The sequence below is a fragment of the Nicotiana attenuata genome, unplaced genomic scaffold (genome assembly GCF_001879085.1).
Source record: "Nicotiana attenuata strain UT unplaced genomic scaffold, NIATTr2, whole genome shotgun sequence".
Lineage (NCBI taxonomy): Eukaryota > Viridiplantae > Streptophyta > Magnoliopsida > Solanales > Solanaceae > Nicotiana > Nicotiana attenuata.
In genome coordinates, this window is record NW_017674853.1 from 32,334 (window position 1) to 54,253 (window position 21,920).

The 21,920-nt window shown below is 35.0% G+C and overlaps 2 protein-coding genes and 1 pseudogene across 17 annotated transcripts; 2 read left to right on the plus strand and 1 right to left on the minus strand.

Annotated features, from left to right (window-relative positions):
- The first annotated feature begins 787 nt into the window (after positions 1–787).
- Positions 788–2,632, plus strand: LOC109219359 (annotated as a pseudogene).
- Positions 2,633–6,925: 4,293 nt separating this feature from the next.
- On the plus strand, positions 6,926–18,606 carry LOC109219362 (protein ROOT PRIMORDIUM DEFECTIVE 1). 13 transcript variants are annotated; one of them, XR_002066926.1, is made up of 8 exons: positions 6,926–7,109; positions 7,426–7,663; positions 11,019–11,189; positions 13,156–13,250; positions 13,802–15,476; positions 16,002–16,268; positions 16,616–16,804; positions 18,320–18,606. XR_002066926.1 is itself a non-coding variant. In XM_019383803.1 (5 exons), the coding sequence occupies exon 4, from the start codon at positions 14,099–14,101 to the stop codon at positions 15,437–15,439; it is 1,341 nt and encodes a 446-aa protein (XP_019239348.1). In that variant the 5' UTR covers positions 6,926–7,109; positions 7,426–7,663; positions 11,019–11,189; positions 13,802–14,098; the 3' UTR covers positions 15,440–15,476; positions 15,579–15,995. The 13 variants fall into 13 exon arrangements, 1 of the variants encoding a protein (XP_019239348.1); XR_002066923.1 differs by lacking the exon at positions 13,156–13,250 and having other exon boundaries at positions 7,426–7,490; positions 7,591–7,663; XR_002066928.1 differs by lacking the exon at positions 13,156–13,250 and having other exon boundaries at positions 7,426–7,490; positions 7,591–7,663; positions 11,099–11,189.
- LOC109219363 lies at positions 17,348–21,624 on the minus strand. 4 transcript variants are annotated; one of them, XM_019383805.1, is made up of 4 exons: positions 21,280–21,624; positions 19,395–19,540; positions 18,852–19,048; positions 17,348–18,120 (listed from the first exon to the last, which is right to left on the minus strand). In XM_019383805.1, the coding sequence occupies exons 3-4, from the start codon at positions 19,044–19,046 to the stop codon at positions 17,521–17,523; spliced, it is 795 nt and encodes a 264-aa protein (XP_019239350.1). In that variant the 5' UTR covers positions 19,047–19,048; positions 19,395–19,540; positions 21,280–21,624; the 3' UTR covers positions 17,348–17,520. The 4 variants fall into 4 exon arrangements, 3 of the variants coding, with proteins under 3 accessions (XP_019239350.1, XP_019239351.1, XP_019239349.1); XR_002066934.1 differs by lacking the exon at positions 19,395–19,540 and having other exon boundaries at positions 17,348–18,139; XM_019383806.1 differs by lacking the exon at positions 19,395–19,540 and having other exon boundaries at positions 18,852–18,982.
- Positions 21,625–21,920: the final 296 nt, after the last annotated feature.

The window sequence follows — 21,920 nt, forward strand, 5'->3', positions numbered from 1 at the left end:
AACGGAATTCTATTTTGAGGCCGTCTTCACACTGTTCCGACTACGGTCCAAATTCTAAAACTTAAACTCTCATTTAGGGACTAAGTGTCCCAAAACTCTCCGAAACTCCAAATAAATTCTCCCGGCAACTCACAATAGCAGAAACAAATATGGGGAATGCAGTTAATAGGGGATCGGGGCGTAAATTTTTAAAACGACCGGCCGGGTCGTTACAACTTATATAAAATTAGAGTTCCATCCTAGTACAAACCAAGATACAGGACAAGGAAGGGAGAGATAGCAACTAATGTATTGGGAGTTTGTGATAGAAACCTCAATTTCACTTGTGTGTTACCTGGTTGGGAAGGTTCAGCTGCCGACAGCCGTGTATTACGAGATGCTGTAGCAAGAAGGAATGGTTTAAAAATCCACGAGGGTATGCCATGTCAATGCTTTCAAGTTACATAACAGAAAGAATTAGATATAAAAGTAACTAAATTGTATCTCTATATTATAGGTAATTATTATTTATGCGATGGAGGATATACGAACGGAAAAGGTTTTCTTTCACCTTATCGAGGATATAGATATTGGTTAAAGGATTGGCGAGGTGACAATCCATTGCCTCGATGTAAAGAAGAGTTTTTCAATATGAGGCATGCTTAGGGCTCGTAATGTTATTGAAAGGGCATATGGTCTGCTGAAAGGACGTTGGGAAATTCTTAGAAGCTCTTCGTGGTACTCAGTTAAGGTTCATAACAGGATCATTAGTGCTTGTTGCTTGATTCACAACTTTATCCGCAGAGAGATGGAAGTGGATCCCTTAGACATTGATATGGAAGAACAAATGGAGTATCAACACGAAAACATTGATGTTGTTGAATTGTCCCAGGAGTGGACCACTTGGAGGGATGAGTTGGCTCAATCAATGTGGAATTCAAGATCTAACAATTGATCAATTGTCACAAAAAAAATTATCTGTTTCAAATGGAAGTTGAGAGCATTGGGCATGTGCTACTTCACTGTATAGTGCTTATTGGTCTAAAATACAACCTGTTAGCTATATAAAACTTTTTCGACTTCATTAGCTCTTTTGAATTGGGCTAGTATAAATTGTATAGCTGCTAGACATGTCTAATTTTTATGAGCTTAACTGCACATCCTTATGTACTTTCTATATCTCTTGATGTTGTATGTATTAATCTATAATGAAGACTAGTTGAATCAGTTGATGTTTGTGAGCTTAATTGCTCATTCTTCTATCGTTGTAAAGTGTATTAGTATGAATTCATCTCCGATATATTGAAATCTTTCTAAAGCTATTATAATATTTTGTTCTTCTTCCTGATTTTCTTGGTAATGTATTTCACAAGATTTTACAGGCAAAATGAATAGTCAAACATCTTCAAAAAGGGTGTCAAAAAAATCAAGCAACTCAACACCTTCAACGCGAAGGATGTGGAATCCAGAAGAAGAACACACTCTTTTAGATGGGTTGAAAGAGTTGTGTGTTAAGGGTTGGAGAGCTGATAATGGAACCTTTAGGCCGGGGCACTTGATGGAGTTAGAGCGCTACATACGCAAACAACATCCTAAAAGCGGATTGAAAGGTGATCCACATATCAAAAATAAAATAAGATATTGGAAGAGATGTTATGGAAGTATAGCTTCGCTAAAAAATCGAAGTGGTTTGGGATTTCAATATAGTGATGGAGCTATAATAGTAGACGATCCAAAATTTTGGTATGACTTTATAAAGGTAACTAATACTTTGCTTTAAATTATTACAATTTTGTTACGTCATATATGTATTTTTCTAATATGACATTGCTATATTTTTTTAATTATTTTCTAGATTGATCCACTAGCCAAAAATATGATACCAAGAAATGGCCGATGTTTGAGGATTGGGAAGAAATTTTTGGCAAGGATAGAGCAACCGGAAAGTTCGCAGAAGGGCCGCTAGATGCTTCTGAGGAAATTCAAAAGAGTCAAGCTCCAAAAGTTTGTAATGATATGAGTTTGGGATTTCCTATCGATTTTTGTGAAGATGAAGAAGCTGACGCTTATCATAGCCCTAAAGTATTTACTGGAGAAGCTGAAAATGCCACTGGATATAGTGCATTTACTGAAGCTGAAAATGCCACTGAACCTAGTTCATTTCCTGGAGCTGAAAATGGCACTGGACCTAGCGCATTTACTAGAGCTGAAAATGCAACTGGACCTAGTGCCGGAGCATCTGAAAATGAATATCCTGGATCCCAACAAACTCATAAACAAGGTGCGTATGATAAAAGGTCCTCTTCTAATTTAAACGAAAAAGAGAAAAGCAAGAAAAGAAAAAAAAATAGTAGAGGATGATAATGAGACATTTCTCAAAGGTATGATGGAAATTATGAAAAACTTTACTGAAAGTCAAGACAAAAGAATGGGTGCCTTGATTGAAAAGATTGGGGATCATGATCGATCCAATGTTCGTGGCCAGATATATTCTATCCTTGAATCTCCCGTATTTGAGTTGTGCACTATAGAGCAACGTATCAATGCTTCAATGATTCTCTGTGATGATGACAAAAAGATGGAATTGTTTTTACGTATGGGGGAATTTGAGCGCCATACAATGATGTCGATGCTCGTCAATGATAAACTTTAAAAGTATGGTAAACTTGTGGATATAAGTGGTGGCACTAGTTTGATAGTTTTTTGCTTGGCTAACAACTTCAAAGTTTGACGATAGTACCATTTTTTGATACCTCTGGTTATTGGTGTGGGCAGGAGGATGCTAGATTTTTTGTGTAACTGATGTTTATAAATAGCTCAACTCCAGTGTAAATGTTAAATGCATATGTAATTATATAGCTGCTATGGTAGTTCTTCAAGCTCTTTGTAGTCGTTTAACTTTTGAAATTCTATGATGTAATTATGTAAAGCTGTTATGACAGTTCTTTAATTTCTTTTTTGTTTCTTTCCAATCTTACTTTTCATTGGTAACTTTCTATAATTTGATAAGTTGTTTGTGACGGAAGAAGTGATGAATTTCTCTCCACAACTTGGCCACCGCCAAGAATAATCACTGAAAACAACATGATTCTCAATTTGTTGATGCAGATTGCTCCATTTTAGAGCTATATATTCTTGTTTGCTTGAGGAGGTTGGAAGTCAAAGAGCAAGAGGCCACCAACTTCAATTCAGTAATGAAAAGTTTTACTATTACATGATCTGTGTAAATAATGGGAATTCCATGTGAAAGGCCATGTTATCGTTCCAAACAAGTGATTATTATGCACAAAATGTAGCCCAAGAGTGTGAAACATCTAATTTTGAATTAACGTCGCAACTTTACCTAAATTCACTTCATTGAGCAACATACTGTGAAAAGAGAGCATCAAAAGCAAACTTGTTATGTGGACATTTTGGAAGGAAGGGTGTTGCTATCAACTTTGTCACAAAGGATGACGAAAGGATGTTTTTTGACATTCAGAAGTTTTACAATGTTGTAATCGAGGAGTTGCCAGCCAATGTGGCCGATCTCCTTTTAGGTTGTTTTGGTTATGTGAGCTGAATTCTTCCTTACATGAAGTAATTTAATATCTTATTCTTAGGTTAGATAGAATGCTATCAGGCTTGGACTTGGGAAATGCAGGTGCCATGATTCACCATGGAACCTGTAAATCTTCAATTTTGGTTGGACTATCGACTATCAATTTTATCGACTTGCCTTTTGTAAAAAAAAAGAGTAAACTTGTTATAGCTTGATTCTTTGATAGTACTAATTTATTTTTTTTGGTACTGATCCATATAGGTTAATGGATCACTTGAAAGAGCCTCAACCTTTCTTGTTCTGTTATCTATAAAGTTAATTTTTATAGCTAAAGTTAAAAATTATGGAGGGTACTTTTGTAAACACCCAATTTTTAAAAAATTATGCAATAATTTAATACACCAAATCATATAGTGGTTAAAAAATAATCTCAGCATAACTAATGCCAGCATAATTAATGCCAACATTACTTATTCCAGCATTACTAATACACTCTATTCAGCACTATTCTTATACCTCCTACCAAACGACCCCTTAGACTCTTCTTGAGAAAGAGAGACGAAGTCTATAAAATTCAGGCTAACAAGGAATTGGGGTGCATTCAAGAGATTGATAGCCCCAATTAAAGGGGCTATCTCCATACCTAGAGATAGTAATACCCGACTTGAGCCAATTTTGCTTGCATTGTTTGAACACCCAATTGGGCTTGAGAAAGCCAATTAGGGCAAAGCCACTCAAACTACCGAGAGGTATGGAGTGAGTAATTATGTGCAATGGTTATATCATGATCCCAATTATAACAAGTTTGTCCTAAGTTTTAGACCCGTTAGATACTCACCTAGGTGTAAGTCACTTCCCTAGTGCTTTTTATTAATTAAGAAAACCCTTACAAAAGCATTGCATTTAGATTATTTACTGCATTCAGTAGTATTACAAGTAGATTAGAAACAAAACAAAGCATGGTTAGAAGTGCAATTAAGAACAACACGCATAGCTAGATTGGATAGAAACCCAAATCCCAACCAATATTCGCTCCTTGTGGATATCGATCTCGACCTTTCGGGTAAAAGCTGCACCGACCACTCTTTGCCATTTTATAGTGGTATAGGGTTGGAGCCGATCAACCACCCGAATCTAGCCAAATATCATTCAAACAATTCAAAATAAGCTTTAGAAACTACCCATGAATGAAAAAGATTCAATCTTTAGCTAAATTAAAAAAGTCAACAAAAGTCCCGGGCTCACTTGGTCAAAATTCGAGATTCGGATCAAAACCCGATTACCCATTCACCCGCGAGCCCGGATATATGATTTGTTTCGAAATTCGACCTTAAATCGAGGTCTAAATCTCAATTTAACAAAATCCGTAAATTCTATCCAAAACCCCTAATTTCTACCATGAAATTCCTAGATTTGATGTTAAAAACTCACGATAAATAGCGGGAATTAATTAAAAAGTCATTAGAGATGCTTACCAATGAATTTGGGAAGAAACAATTCTTCAAAAATCGCCTCTAGAGAGCTTAGGGTTGAAAAATAGTTTAAAATGAGCCAAGTCTCGATTTTTTCCTCTTTACCCAACTATAGGTATCATATTTGCGAACACTTGTTCATAAATGCGACACACTGATCGCATTCATCAGGCCTAGTGAAGTCGCAAATGCGACATTTTGTTCGCAAATATGGAATTCCCCCCATTGCAAATGCGCTTCAAAGCTTCGCAAATGCGAAGCTGACAAATGTTACCAGTGTTTGCAAAAGCGGAGAATTATTCGCAAATACGGACCTCACCCAATCCGCAAATGCGAAGTTCCCTTCGCAAATGCGATGCCCAATCCCCAGCTTCCATTTTGCCAATGTGATCATTTGACCGCAAATGCGAGCCTAACCTCGTAAATGCGAGATCTGCAATTGGGCACCAGCAGTTGCAAATCATCCCAAACTTATCCGTTACTTACCTGAAACTCATCCGAGCCCCTCGGGCTCCAAACCGAACATGCGCACAAGTGTAATAACATCCTACAAACTTGCTCGCTATCTCAAATCTTCAAAATAACATCAAATAACACGAATCGATCATCAAAACTCAAGAATTTCAATTTTAAAACTCATTTTCACAATGTTTCACATAACGTGTTGAAATGCGCTCGTGTCACCCCGGACCCCAATCAAACATGCGTACAAGTCCAAAATATCATACGAACTTATCGGAATCGTTAAAATACCGACTCAGAAAGGAGATTTTGTTGCACTGATTTTCGTTCATGTGGTTTGGATGAAAGAAAAAGAAAATTTAAAATGAGAAGCGTAACTCTTCTTTTCGTCCAATTCCCTTCTAACTTGTAATAAAGTCTTCCCTCTTCGGGAAGGTTTTAAATCTTTTTATTTTTCACGATTTTCTTGCAAACAAATACTCCCTTCGTTTCAATTTATGTGAACCCAATTGACTGGGCACACAGCTTAAGAAAAGAGAGAAGAACTTGTGATGTAAAATGAGGCACTTATATTTTGTGTGGCTATAAATCATTGCATAAAGATAAATTATTTTCAAATAAGGAAAGAGGTCATTCTTTTTGGCACAGACAAAAAATAAAATAGGTTCATATAAATTAAAACAAAGGGAGTATAACCTAATGTTTTCGGAAAAAAGAGTAAATTATTTTTGGAAAAATTAGAACATCTTCATTTTCATTCCTGACAATGAAAGTGACTAGTTACAATTTTAGCTCGATTTTAGAGTTCTTTTTATTCTCCTTGTAATTAAAACTTTTTTTGATACCAACTTAACGAACAACTTTCAAAAAGTAGCAGCTTGATAATCACCTTATTTATTTTCTAACTCTGCACGGACCCAATGTGACTGATAATACACGTACAATAAGTTGTTTTAGCAGTAGCATATGCAAGTGATATATGAAATATTTTCTCCAATACATGTGATGGGACCTTTGAGGATAAAGAGAGTGAATCTTTTTGTTTGGATACACAAAAAGGATCCCAGCTGAAATATTAGTAACTAACTAAGTCAACACATGTTCTCATCGATTTCTCTTAACCAAGAAAATCTTTGCACATTCAAGCAGAGGTGGACCTACCTTAGGGTTACGGGGGTCACCGGAACCCGTAAGCTTCGGGAAAAATACTCTAAATATATTTTATATATATTTACATATACACTGGGGACCCGTTAAATAATTTATCTGCCCCCCTTAGTAAACAAAAGTAAGGCAGACGTGTTGGTTTTGTAGCATGCTCAAGCACTTCAGTTACTCGAAGGATTCGGGTTCCAAACCTGCCTCCTGCTTTTTAAAATTATTTTAGTCAAGTGGTTTTTTATTTTATTTTTTTGAATTCTTTAATACTTGTACACAATAGTTAACCTAAAGTCTTTAACTTTTATCCTTTTCCAAACTAAAAAACAAAACCAACGCCTCCTCTCTTCTCCAAACTGACGCCTAAACTCTTTAGCTAATAAACAAAACCCTTATTTCAATTAACCCTTTTCCGCTTCTGCTCGAGCGCAAATCCGGCGACCGGCAGTCCGAATCGCCGGCGGCTACTGGATTGAAGCTCTACTGCAACTGATATTGTAAGTTTCTTCTTGATTTTACTTGAGTAGGTTTTTTCTTTCTTTCGAAAATATTAACTTAGCAAAGTAAGTTTGTATCAAAATTTTGCTTTTCCTTCCGAGGCGGACCTAACTTAGGGTTAGGAGGTCACCGGAACCCGTTAGCCTCGGGAAAAAGACGGACCTACCTTTGAAAATTTTGCATGTTTAAGACAATGGTGCCCCGTCATGCTCAAATCCTGGGTCCGCCTCTGCTTTCAAGTGTTTGTCTACCATCTCCTTAGCTTATTCCCTCTTCTAATATGGCTCCCACCTTGTCCATGTTTTTGTTTTGCAGCAACATAGCTCTGTAGTACAACATTCCTCAGCAATTTATATATTACCATGCTGCTCTTCAAACCTGTAATGCAATGCCTAAAAATTTTAAACCTGGTGCAACAATGAACATCACGTTAGACACATGACTAACTTCCTCTTATTCCAAATAACTTTCTGACTGCAGCAATAACATGTCACTATTGGGCATTCATGCGGGACTTTAGTCAAGAAACCGTAGATTCTTCCTCTTTGCCATGGTAAGCACTCATCTTTCTTCCAGATTAGAAAAAGACACCTACAGTGGAAGACAATGTTTTAGGCCAAATTCATACAGATATCCTATGCCTTGTAAAAATTATCAAGAATAAAAACTTCTAACATCACAACCAATCAGTTATTATTTTCCTAGAAATAGAAATAGAGTAGTAAGATCCTTAAGTTTTCTCTTAAGCAATGACAAATAAAGCCATACATGATCAAATGAGTCCTGCATCACATCCTCCAAAATTATCCCACACTTTTCAAAATTTTAAATTGAAAATTATCCTTGAAGGTTCGAGGAGACTCTAGATTTGAGCAGAGCAGCTTTGATGTAAGCATCATCATACACATGACAACACAAAATTGTTGGTTTAGGTAACCAAAATGCCTGGTCATCATTCTTCTTCTTCTTTCAATAGATTAAAGTATGTCAGTCATTCACACCCTTTGACATGGCCATCAATTTTCAACACAACATAGGCCACTATGTTGTTTTAATAAATAGTAAATATTGTAAGAGGTTGTCAAGAAGTGGGTGTTAGGTTATCTACTACCTAGCCTCAAGCAAATTCAGTTATAATATCTTTCAGCTTGGCTAATACCACCAGAAACAGTTATCTTAAGCGCCATTTGGAGCTTAAAATGACCTTACGTTGAAAGAAATTATTTAATTTGATACAAACACAGTTTATATGTGTATAACTATACACCTAAACCAAAAAATATTATACAATTAATGCATATAAATATACGAACACTGCTATGTGTCATTGTACTAAACTCAATGTCAATAGTACCATGTACTGGGCCATTTCATTAAATGAATACATGGTTATTTGTCGAGTTTTTGACCAATATTGTCCTTTATATTTGAGGGTAGGTCTATTTTGGTCCCTCAAATATAACCCTGAGCATATTTAGTCCCTTAAGTATGCTAAAGTGGAGCACCTTTAGTCTCACTGCTCACAATGTGTTCAAAAACTAACAGTGTTACCGAACTCTGATTCATGAAGCAAATCTTCTGCTGAAGCAAAACGTTTCCTCTCCTTTTATTGGATAACGTAAATTATCACTTTAATTCCTCATTTTTAGATAATGTCTACTAAAATTTTGACCTTGAAAATATCCCCTTCAGTGCCAGTTTTCAATAAGAAAATGACATTGTATAGCCGTTGTAAAAATAATAGCCCAAAAAAATGTATAAAATTTATATTTTTTTTGTATATATATACATTTTGTATGTTAATATACAAAAATTATACATAATTTATATATTTTTTCGGCTACCAGATGTAAATAGTTTATTGCACAGGCTAAAAGTGATAATACAACTGGTTATTCGTTTGCTTCAACAATATACCTAGAAGTGATCCTAGTAGCTCTATTTTTTTTTCTTTCAAATTTTAACGTCTCTTTTTGGAAAATCAACCGAAATTTTTAAATGTATATATATACAAAAAAATATCCATAAAGGCAAAATCGATCGTAGCTAGAAACCCAAAAGTATATTACCGTATACTCGAAAGAAAAGAGAAACCCAGGGGAAAGAAATGAAATAAGTAGATAAAAACTGAAATCTTGTCAAGGATGACAGAATTTCAAATAAGAAGTTCCTCTTCAAAATACATATTCATTTGTGTGTCAAAGTCCGATCATCTGGATTTGAGCTCTTTGTTTTTCTACACCTTAGCGCAATACTTTTAATATCAAATCTACCCAGTAAAATCAGTCATCTAAGTACTACTATCAGCTATTTTTTGGTTGAGTGAGATGTAAAACTCTATTTTGACTCATTCATACTTTACCTTTAGTTAAAACATCTAAGTTACAACTAAGAGACTACTTTGTGAAAAACTATTTGTTCGTTGTATACTCGTTAATTAGTTGCACCTTGTTAGGAATGGCCACTTTACTCTTCTTATTTTTTTTCCTGAGCATATTGTTGAATGCATAAAGAATAATGCAAGACGGTCATGCCTTTCCCCTTTTATTATTTTCTCTTATTTTTTCGAATAAAGCAAACAAAATAATCCATAACAGTAGAAAATAAGAAGGACAATCAGCATAAAAATCCAAAATTAGCACTAAAAATACATGATGCACATGCATGTGATATAAGAAATTAATCACATACCTATCTATATCTATGTATACTAGCGAAATGTCGTTCGTCTTTTTTACCCTTTAAAAAAAATTTTCATACTGGACAAAATTCATTTTAATTATCCCCCTAATATTTAGGAATAGACATTTAATTATTTTCTTAATTTAGGACTTCAAAATCAACTAGATTTTGTGTCCAAAAACCTTCCCTATTTAACATGTGTAATATAACAAATCTTCAAAAGGAAAAAATAATAACAAGTTTAAAAGAAAAGAAAGAGTAAGATAAGTTTCGTTTTTTGTTTCGCATTTTGGCTTTTTAATGTTTTTATAGATAAAAAGTTACTTCTTTTGTTCATTTTTTGCCACGTCATATTGATTGAGGTTTATGTTTTTTATTTGCTAAGACTTAATACTTTTACTAAATACTTTTAATTATAGAAATTTTATTTTCCTAATACCTATAATTTATAATGTATAAAATTATCAAACTGACATAATAAGATGGGAATTAAACAGTTTGACTTTCGTATTGAGAAGTTGATTGAAAAGTACAATAGATGTATTTCAACTTTGATCTATTTAATCAATATAAATTTCTAAATCTGCAGAGTCTTTTGATTTTGAACTATATCTATCTGAACTATTTTCAAATGTATTAGCTCAGTATTATTCATTTTAGAGACTTTGTATTAATCATTTTCATGAGCTCATTTTAATTTTATTTATATCTCAAACATATTATTTAAATTTTTTATCTAATTTTTATAATCTTATACTTATTATCATAGGTTCACGCGCAACACGCGGAACCTAATGCTAGTAAATCTAATATTGTGTAAGACTCCAAGAAAATTAAGGAAATAAATATACTGAAAATCAAACAAACAAAAAGAAGTAAAGAAACCCATGATAAACCAAATAACAATATCAATTAGATAACCGATGGAGCAGTATTTGTATCCTTCTTTAGTACAGTTTTCACAACTTTTTGTACAATGCATATAGCTATGTTGGTCCCCTAACTCCCACTTATATATATTACTCCTTCGTTCTAGTTTATGTGAATCTATTTTTTTTTGGTCCGTTAAAAAAAAATAATCCTTTTCTAAATTTGGAAATAATTTAGCTTAAACTTTCAATTCTACCCTTAATGAGAAGCTTTTATAACCATAATTTGGGCCACTTTTTGACTTGTTTAGGACCACAAATTCCAAATGTTTTATTTTTTCTTACACTCCATGCCAGTAAAATAGTTTTGCATAAATTGGAACGGAGGGAGTAGTAAAGTAACAGATATCGTATCCGTTCCAAACCTACCGCCCCAGGAACAAGTCTTACATGGTGACAAACCTGAATGCCCGAGAAGATCAAAACTCGATACTGATTTGCCTTGTTTTTTAGCAATCCAATAAAAAGGTACTTTTTTCTCTTCATTTGATTTTACTTACTAAATTTACAAGCATTTACTTGTCTATTTTTGGAGTATTTCAAGGATACCCACTGGTTTCATTATCTGCCTTCTAGGTGTTCGACCTTTTGCATCAATTGGATTTGCTCACTATGTTTCTTTCTTTTGTGGCATAACCTTTGTTTCTCATTCCATTTCACATATGTAAGAACTAAACAGAAGATTTTAGAATATTGTGCTCTTTTATTTGTTAGAAAAAAAGAGAGAGACTGACTATTTTTCCTTTAAGAAAATCGGAACTTCAATTAATAAAAGTAGATAGGAGACAGTTCCTATCGACTAATAGAATGATAAGTACAATAATAATGTTGTATCCAGTTTGTTTGCTTCTTTCTTTTATTTTTTTTATATTCTTTTGTGCTCAATATTTGTCATTTTTCATGTTTAGGTGTTGCTTGGTACTTAAGCGTTTTTTTTTTGTGGTTAGTTGGTACTTTCTGTGAAATTAGATTGATTTTCTGAAAACGCATTCCATTAGCATTAGAGTATTTGGTTACGTTTTTGCTTCCAGAAGTTTTTTAGGCAATAATTTCAACAACATAGCAACAACGACGACGACGACCCAGTAAAGTCCCACAAGTGGGGTCCGGGGAGGGTAGTGTGTATGGAGACCTTACCTCTACCCGGGGGAGAGGGGGTAGAGAGACTATTTCCAGTAGACCCTCGGCTCAAGAAGATGAAAAGAGACAATATATCAGTACCGTCAACATAAACCATAGAAATAATAACAATATCACAAGAACCGGTTAATAGATGGAAAGCAAACAATAACCAGTAAATAAGGCCCGATACTATGAAAATGGAAGAGTAGTGTGAAAACAACATTGACCACTAGCAGTCTAAGACAAAATCCTATCAGACTAGCCTCACACTGGTACGAGTTAGAAATGTGCTCAACTACCTCCTAACCTACAACCTTAATGCTCGGCCTCCACAACTTCCTATCGAGGGCCATGTCCTCGGAGATCTGAAGCCTCGCCGTATCCCGCATGATCACCTCTCCCCAATACTTCTTAAGCTGTCCTCTACCTCTCCTTATACCCATCAACGCCAACCGCTTGTACCTCCTTATCGGGGCATTTGGGCTTCTCCTCCGTACATGCCCGAAACATCTGAGCCTCGCTTCTCGCATCTTGTCATCCATGGGAGCCACATCCACCTTCTGCCGAATATATTCATTTCTAATCTTATCCATCCTAGTATGCCTGCACATCCACCTCAACATCCTCATTTTTTCTACTTTCATCTTCTGGATATGTAAGTTCTTAACTGGCCAACACTCAGCCCCATACAACATGACCGGTTTAACCACCGCTCTATAAAACTTACCTTTGAGTAGAGGTGGCACTTTTTTGTCACACAGGACTCCAGATGCTATCCTCCATTTCATCCACCCCACCCCTTTACGGTGTGTGACACTCTTGTCAATCTCCCCATCCCCTGGATAACCGACCCAAGGTACTTGAAACTGCCTCTCTTTGGAATGATCTGCGATCCAAGCCTCACGTCCATGCCCGCTTCCCTCGGCTCGGCACTGAACATAGAGTAAAATTTTGTTGTGTGTTGTTTACTCATTTTCATTTCCCACCAAGAATAATTAAAGAAAGTGAAATAATTGGTTTGGTTTTGTGGTAAACTAATTCCCAATACCCGATCTTTCAGTGTGTATAATTTTAAGAGTCTTCGGCATTTTCGTTTATCAGGCTCCATTTACCATAGAACTGTTTCATCTGACCTGTATCTTCTCCTGCTTTATTAAATCTAACCTCAAGAAACTTTTTGTTCTTTCTTTTGGTTTTGTTAGAGAGTGACACTAGTTTACACTCAAGATCTCTCTTTTACTTCCTTAATGGTTCAACTTTTGAACAGTTGCCCAATAGATACTGACACCTGGTAGCTTACTGTAATTGATAGGGTTTTCAGAGCTTGAAATTTCAACATCATGCTTTCTCAAAAAAAAAAAAGGTTTCAACTTCATCTGCTGTGTTTGTTGGTGTGAAATGGCATTGGTGAGCTTCAATTTCACGTGTTTTGCTTCCTGTAGTCTTCTTAACTTGAACCAATCACACTTCTAAATTATCTCATGATACATGTCGTTTTTAACAAAGTTAATCATCCATTTACCACTTGAGTCTGCAAAGTGTTTTGCACGCTTAGTCCACTTGACATCTAATGCTTATTATCAAAAAGAATAAATGTTAATTTTCCCTTTGTTTTCTCATCTAAGTTAATTCAAATTTTAAAGGAGTGAAAAAAGTTTGATGACGACTTGGCAAATACGCATTTAAGTTTCGCTGCAGGAGTTAGAAACCTTTTATTTCATAATCATGATAACTTACCTCAATGAATAATCTATTCTTGGTGTCATCTTATGGCAATAAGATCGACTTGCAATAGTTACTTGTGGTCGTTGGTATTTGGTAATTATTCTTCATTTGCTTTAATCAATATTATGTCTTGTCAGGCACTAGAGCAATGCCATTTAATTTACGTAATCAATATTATGTAATGTAGGTTTCACAACTACCAGTCTGTTAATTTTTTTTTACATTCCCTCAAGGTACTTTGCCTGAGAACTCACTGACCAAATTGGTTCCACTTGGGAGGCCTATTTTCACAAATCTTAGGCTTCCGCAATGGATTAAACTTGCCATGCCGCATCATGTTGTCTCTGGCCATTTTCAATTTGTGGCAAAGCATTGATCAGGGAACAGAAGGTGTATGATCAGGGAACAGTAGGTGCATGACAAGCGAGTACATCCATTACTCAGTGCTCTGTTTAGTATTTGGACTAAGAGCTGCAATACCCTCCGTGTCTTGAGGGAGAATCCCCTACTGATTATTTTGGTTTGGCACAATGCTCAACCTTATTGGTAGACGTGGATGTTTTTCTGCTGAACTAAATGCATCAATTGCATTCTTGTTCATAGATTCTTCATCAATCTTGCAATGGCACCGATCAATGACCACCAGTAAAAGAGTCCAAGACAGAAGCAAGAAGAAGAGGGTGCATGACCTTGAAATAGCCACAGAAAAGCACAAGATCCTCTCCAAAGTCCTATTAATATTTGAAGTCCTCAAACAGGAACCTCAAAAAATTATATCAATTAGGGAACTTGATCAGTATAGGAGGCAAATAAACCTCCCAAAGCCCCATAAAATCTCTGCTTTTCTGCGGAAGTCCCCCAAGCTCTTTGAACTGTACAAGGATCATAGAGGGATTTTATGGTGTGGTATGACCAAGGAGGCTGAAGATTTAGTCCAAGAAGAGGAGGCTATTATTGAACAGCAGAGTGATAAAGCTGCAGAGCTTGTAACTAGGATGCTGATGATGTCCGTGGACAAGCGCCTTGCCTTAGATAAGATTGTTCATTTCAGAAGAGATTTGGGGTTGCCAGTGGATTTTAGGAACCATTGGGTGCACAGATTTCCTGATTACTTTAGAGTTGTTTATCCATTTAAACCTTATGATGAAAGTGAGTATTTAGAGCTTGTGAATTGGAGATCGAGTTGGGCTATGACAGAGTTAGAAAGGAAGGCTCTGGGTGGTATGCAGGTCCCAGATGATCACGTAGCTGGTCTTCTTTCCTTGTCTTTCCCAATGAAATTCCCACCTGATTATAAACAAATTTTGTCTAGATATAAGGGGAAGATAGAGAATTTTCAGAAGCGGGAATACTTGTCGCCTTATGCAGATGCCAGGGAACTAAAGGCTGGAACACTGGAGTTCAATAAGAGGGCGGTTGCAGTGATGCATGAGCTGCTGAGCTTTACAATCGAAAAGAGGTTGGTGACAGATTATCTGACACATTTTAGGATGGAGTTCGTAATGCCTCAGAAGCTGATGAGGCTGTTGCTTAAACATTTTGGTATCTTTTATGTTTCAGAAAGGGGTAAGAGGTTTCATGTATTTCTTAATAGTGCTTATGAAGGTTCTGAGTTGATTGAGAAGCACCCTTTGACTGTTTGGAGAGAACAGGTTCTAAGCTTTGTTGGATACAGAAAGAAGAAGGAAACAATGGATACTATTGAAGATTTGCAGGAATTCGTGGATGATGATTTGCTTGAGAATGAGTCAGAAGATGAACGTGTTCAAGTGGAAAATAACGAGCATAATATGGGTAGTTTGGAGGGAGATCTTCTGGAAGATGAATCCGAGATGGAGATTGAAGATGTTTATAGTGCATACAGGGAATGAGAAGTTAGAAGTGCATACTAGCATGAAGAATTTTGAGGTCAGGAATCTTCTTTCATTGCATACAGTAGTCACAATTTGATTCTAATTGACATGTATTTATCTGCATTACATTGATTGCTTAACTTGTTAAGTGCTTTAGTTTCTTAAGGCAGATATTGTGAGTGGAAAGCGCAAACTCAGACAACCACTTTTTGGAATTTGGGTTTGAGAACCAGGAACTATCATTTTAAAAGATATGGGCCTCCACTACTCGATTGACCATGCTAAGCGGTCAGATAATCTTGTACTAGAAATGAATTTGCATTGATTTGTAAGAAAAATTTATTGTGAGTTGTATATGCTTTATGAATGATGGAGGTGTCTGTTTTGATTCATTTATTCGCTCTAGTGGGTTGGGTTTGTGTAAGTCTTCTATGAACGATTTCGTAGTAGTAGAGATTTGATATGCCCTAGTTTAGTTTAATTCAAAAGTTCGTTTTATTTTATGGGTAGAATTGATTCTGTGCTTGTACTTTTGACAATTTACTTATGAAGATGATTTCATTCTTCTTTTCTTTTGCAGTCTGGTTTATTCGTGAAAAATAAACTAGTAGTGTCAGGTATGATGTAGATTTTAACCCCAAAAGAGAGAGTTTCTGGCCCCCTATTTGGGTTGGTTACCAAGATGATGACCATATTGGTTTATATGAATGCTCTGAACTCTGAAGTTAATAGTTGCTCCTGTTGTCGTGCATTGTCCGTGGATGGTTCTACAACCGTTTAATCACACATTCTCACTAAAGTTATGGCTGAAGTTGATCTGCTAGCAGATTTCTTAGAACAAGTTTTGGTAGGTGTTCAATCATCTTTGGATCTTGAAAAAATCTGACTATTGGCAGCCAATTGAATGTCATATGATTTCAAAGTATTGTTATCGAATTATTTGAACTGCTTCATATAAAAGTTTAAACTATTAAAGAGGAAATATATTTTCTTTAAAGTCTTCAACATGCCCATGTTGTCTCAGCTGATACATTTTCTTTTACTGGACCTATAATGTGAAATATTTTGTTGATGCATAATGGTGAGAGTCAAGCCTAGGACCTCTAATTGCTCTAGTATCATGTAAAATTGTGTGGATTACCTCATCCTAAGGCTAAGCTATTAAAGAGATGACACTTCTATTCATGTTTTTAGGTCTTCAAGATGTTATCATCAAGGACATGATGAAGGTGAATGATGTGAAGCTATACAATTGAACTCATATGGAATTGCTTCTCCAGGAGAACAACAAAGCTGTTCGATATATCTTTGACAAGATGACAATAGACACATGACCTTAGAACAGTGCTGAATGAAAGATGTGGCACGGTGGAATCATGGCAGGTGAATTTTTAAAATGTTTTTAAGGTCAAAATGATTTGTTATGTTGTTCATAGTAGTGAAGATGGTAATTATGATGCCAACCTACCATGCAATCAACCATGCAAATATCCCAAATATTTCCTGCAAATCCTGTTGCTACTATGTTATGTTCTTCTGTCAATATTGATAATTGGAACAAGAGAGGGGACTATTTGCACAAGTAGGGACTCAAGAGCATGTATATTGTGAATTGTAGACATGCAAGCCACTGTTTAGTTGCTATTATAGACAGTCAAGGTGCACATATATGAAATGTGAGGAGGTTAGTATCTAACTAAATTTGGATCATCGTGTGGATACTTTTGACATGGATAATTTTAATGAAAATATTACTTAATAGCAGACTAACGAGATTCGCAACCAATTACTTATAGGGACTATGTCGTGGATCTTTTAGTGTCTTTTAAAAACCCCTCAAGGTAAAAGACCAGGTAGAAATGAAATCCTAGATATGGCAAAAGACCAGTCTAACGAGATTCGCAGACTATCTATTCTATGCATGTCTGTAAAAAGAGAATGCTTCTTTCCTCTATTCTATTCCTACGGGTTGTAGGTTGATAAAATATACAAGTATTAAAGAAAGCTAGTCAAGTACGCACATTGAAGCATTTAAAAGGAAACAACTAGGCTTCCATAAATTAATTACAAAGAATTAAAAAGAAGGAAGTTAATATAGGCTATCTTCTGTTTAAACTAAGATCTTGGAAAAACCAATAAGCTTGAGAGGCACTTTCTTGTTTGAATGTAGCACTTGAACTGCTCCTAGCTGGGCTACCATCAGCACACTCTTCTCCTCTTTCTAACTTGGCTGAAGTAGAAAATTTTATCTTCTTTTCTTTATGCGTATGGCTTTTTAACCTCTTTTTATTATTGCTGGGTCCAATACTTAGTGTTAGCTCCACATCTGCTTCCTCATCAATATTTCTCATCTTGGCATGGTCATAACTAGCACAAATAGTACTAGTTGAAGTTCCTTCTTGATGATCAGAAGGCAATTCAAGATTGAATCCTCTAACTGGCATTAATATTCTTGAGTTCTCCCCTGAGCAACTACCACTTCTTTCCCCTTGTTGATCATCTGTTAAACCATAAAGATGAACACTGTTAAACCCTATTTCTCTTGTAGGTTGTTGTTGCCAAGTGGACAAGTTTTGAGAGGTGGTGTTGATCATAGACTTGTCTAATAATAATCTTGGATCCTCTATCTTGGACATCTCATTCTTCAACTCTAGCATCAGTTTCCTTTGAAGATTGTATAGTCGGTGGAGCTCTTTTACCTGTTATTAGTTACATTTACTGACAGTATAAATACATAATCAAAGTTACTAAAAAGGCATGATAGCAGATAACTTCCTATAAAAAGCTGTAAATGGTGACGTGATGAAATTATATATAACCTGCTATAAGAAGTAAAATTACATTGATATAATGATAATGTGCAGATTCTTTATACTGTCAATCCTTTTTTTTCCGCAGGTCAACATCAGGTTCAAATACTGAGAAAGAAGACTTTTTTTTTTTTTTTTTTTTTTTTCTGATTAAAAAAAGAAGTGAAATTTAATAGTGTCATTGACGAAGCAGATTGTGAAGCATGTGATTCTGATCTGTGACAAACTGGATGATAATAAAATACTGTAAGCCACCATTTATCTCCTCAATTTTAGGGGTGCAAATGGGCCAATTAATTAGCATGTGGTTTTTTACTAGTGAATGATTATAAAAAAAAAGTACGCCAGTTTAAATAAAAGCATTTTTTCCATCTACCTTATTTCTAGTGTAACTGATCCGAAATTCCGAATAGCCTACTGTATCATAATGAAGTTAAACCCCAAAACCTCTGACTACTCGCCTTTTATTTTATATTATAAGAGAAAATTTGAAAGAAATTATTTTTGGATAAAATAGTTCTCAGAATAGGAAAAGTAATTACGGCAAGAAAAAAAGCTTTCAAAATACACAAAAGTTCAGAGATTATACCCTGCAAATATCAATTAAGATGGAAGAGTACCTGCTGTTTGAAAATGTTTTCATGCATGAGCATTGTCCTCTTGATGGATTCTATACTCTTCAATTCAGCAATCCTTTCCATTGAATATCCAACTTTGTATAAAGTATCCCACAAGTAGAACAATTGTTTCACTGCGAAATAGTAGTTTGGAGAATTAGCTATTGCATTTTTGGCATATAAGAGCTTTGTTCCCATTCCTGCAATATCGATGCAAAGATAGGAATGTCAATAGCGATATCCACCTTCCAAAGAGTTAAACAAAAGACTTGGCAACCATTTTGCATGCAGTAGCTCTAGCCTCTAAATTGTCAAAATAGAGAAGACGGATATTGGGATGCCTATTGAGTTTTCCTTCTAACATTATATTCTAACAAGGCTAAGAGCAGCGGATATGGATAGGAGATCAAGAGCGCTTATGTATAATCTCCTGCCGAAAAGCAAAAAAATCCCTTCTTCTATACGAGACCTAGCGGAAGGCGTTAATAAAAATATTCAAGTAAAATAGCCATCAAATGCGAATTGATGTTGAGATGGAGTCCTTACGGAGGTACTTCTATTATCAGATGAGGCAGAATCAGAACGTGGAGATCAACTCCAAGGACTGACTGCCGGAGCAAGGGTTGGATTTCTGACTGCATGACTTGATCCCTCTTCTTCCACAATACTAGCAGATATCTGAAACTATTCGTCTTTTCATTGCAAAATTGAAATATCATTAAAATCGAAACTATTCTCCAGGTAAATGAGTCGCTCTGATAGGTGAGAAACAAAACACACACAAAAAGAAAGGATAAAAAGATAATATTGCATTCCCCTAAACTCCTGTGACAATTTCTCATCGAAGACCCCAAGGTTCAGAGTCCTAATTCTCTCTACCCACACAAAAAGAGTGAGTGTCCAATTTTCGAGATAAGCTAGTCTTTAGTAATTGCTTAAGGGGTTGATTATGACTTAATTTTTAAGTATCTGTATGCTTTAACGCATGCAAATTATAATCTAATCACATGTTAAACGATAAATGTGATAGTATCGGCGGATGCTAGGCAAACAGAGGCGAAAGTAAGATTTAAAGTGGGTTTAATAAATGAAATCTTATAATATGTGTATGTATTTTAAATTTGTGATATATATATATATATATATATATATATATATATAGGTTCAGTTAAATCTACAGGACTTTCTAAGAGGCCTCTGATTATAAAGAGTGTTTTACCGTTAATATTGCGATGAGACATTCTATTTAGGACCAGTTATAATATATTGCTTGATCATTCCTTATATCTATCTAATAAGAAAAACTATCACGTATCTACTAGTTGTATCGCAACAATCCCATTGGGGCGAATATACATTGTTCCACCATTGTGAATTCTCATTTTTAATTATTGCAAATTGTTTACTTCCACTTCGACACTTACAAACAAAGATCCTTATCATGAAATTTATACCATAATAAGCGTTTCAGTCACTATTATTCAAAGATTAATTATGGTATATGTAAACTATATATGTCTTTCATAATGGAAAAGTCAAAAAATACTGCAAGGAATCTCATCTAAAGGAACACCAATTTGATGAAATTAATTGAATATTATTAATCATCTTTTTTCTAGTGCTAAGATGCCTATCGTATAATACTTGTTTTATCTTTGTCCCTTTTCCCTTAATTGGCATCAATCACGTTATAAACTTAAAATAAGGGACTATTGATATATACTCAAAGTTCTTAGCCACCCCCAAAAGTCAAAATAACGGCAATGGATAAAACTTACGTATGACGCAAAAGATACCAAAATATATTAAAAAGTTAAAAAAACCGTTTTCATAGAAAAAGAAAATGGAACAAAAGAACACATACACTCTGCCATCCCATCCAAAAGCAAAAAGTCTAGGTTTATTTTATTTTTAGCTTTAAGTTAAAAAAAGTTATAAGCCTTTAATCTTCATAGTAAAATTTGAATTGCATGATAATTATAATTATTTCAAATCAAACGCTAAAAAGTTTGTCTTCATTAACCTGTCACCCATATACATATTGAAAAAAAAAAAACAATGGCTTCAACTAGCTTGTTGCCAGTAATTAAACGGAATTGGAGTTTAAAATGCTCAACATATTGAAAATAAATTCACAAGGATTTTTTTTATTCACCAGGATTTACCCAACAGAATAAAATAAAAAAAGAAAGTAGAAACAAATAACAGTTCCCCCAAGAGAAAAAGAAAACCAAAATCATGAAACATAGAAATAATTGAGCTTAATTATACCGATGAAGATAGAACAAATTACGATTCTCATTGCAAGACTATATAGAGTTTAACGTCAAAAATAAAAATAGAAACTAAGACAGTTGTTATCATCTTAAGATCAAGATAATCTTCTGATATAGTACATGCATTCTCGGAAAAAAGAAGAAGAGGAAGTTACCTGAAAATTGAAGTAATGGGATACGAGGAAGAGGTTCATTGAGAGACCATTTTTCTTCTTAATTAATTGTTTCTGTGACAGAACGGAGAGGAGAATAGAAGAGAAGAGGAGGCAAACAAAGAATTGGGAAACAGCAAATCACCAGTTCACCATCTTAATATCATGAGAGATGACACCTTTTCCTTGGAGAAACAACAAAGCAATCTTCCACTAATTAATTACAAAAATTAATAATTCATCTTGACAGCCTGTACTGTGTATCTGCATGTGTGTGATTATATATGTGACACAAAGAAGGAGTACCACAAAATGTTAATTACTCTCTTTAAGGTTGCGAGATTAGAGGCTGACCTAGAATTTCAGCTCCAACTATTTATGTATGCATATAAATAAAATATACTACTTATTTCGAACTCATTGATTCCGAATTTTTAACTCACCTTTGTCTGACATGTCTATAAGTAATATAATGTTTGATCAAAGACGGATTCATAATTTGAAGGTTATGAGTCTGCAGTTTATTATATGTACATATTAATTCAGTGAATTTCTATATAGAGTTTAGACCAAAATTAATGAATTCTGCCGAGCTTTGTCCCTGTGTTTAATTCTCGTTGAGGTTGAGTTGCAAGTATTCTTCT

Excerpts from the sequence above, each read along its gene's own strand:
- LOC109219362 (XM_019383803.1), top strand. The coding sequence starts at position 14,099 with ATGCTCAACCTTATTGGTAGACGTGGATGTTTTTCTGCTGAACTAAAT.
- LOC109219363 (XM_019383804.1), bottom strand. The coding sequence starts at position 19,046 with ATGGGAACAAAGCTCTTATATGCCAAAAATGCAATAGCTAATTCTCCA. Across the intron at positions 18,121-18,851 it reads AAAACATTTTCAAACAGCAG|GTAAAAGAGCTCCACCGACT; the intron begins GTACTCTTCCAT and ends AACTAATAACAG.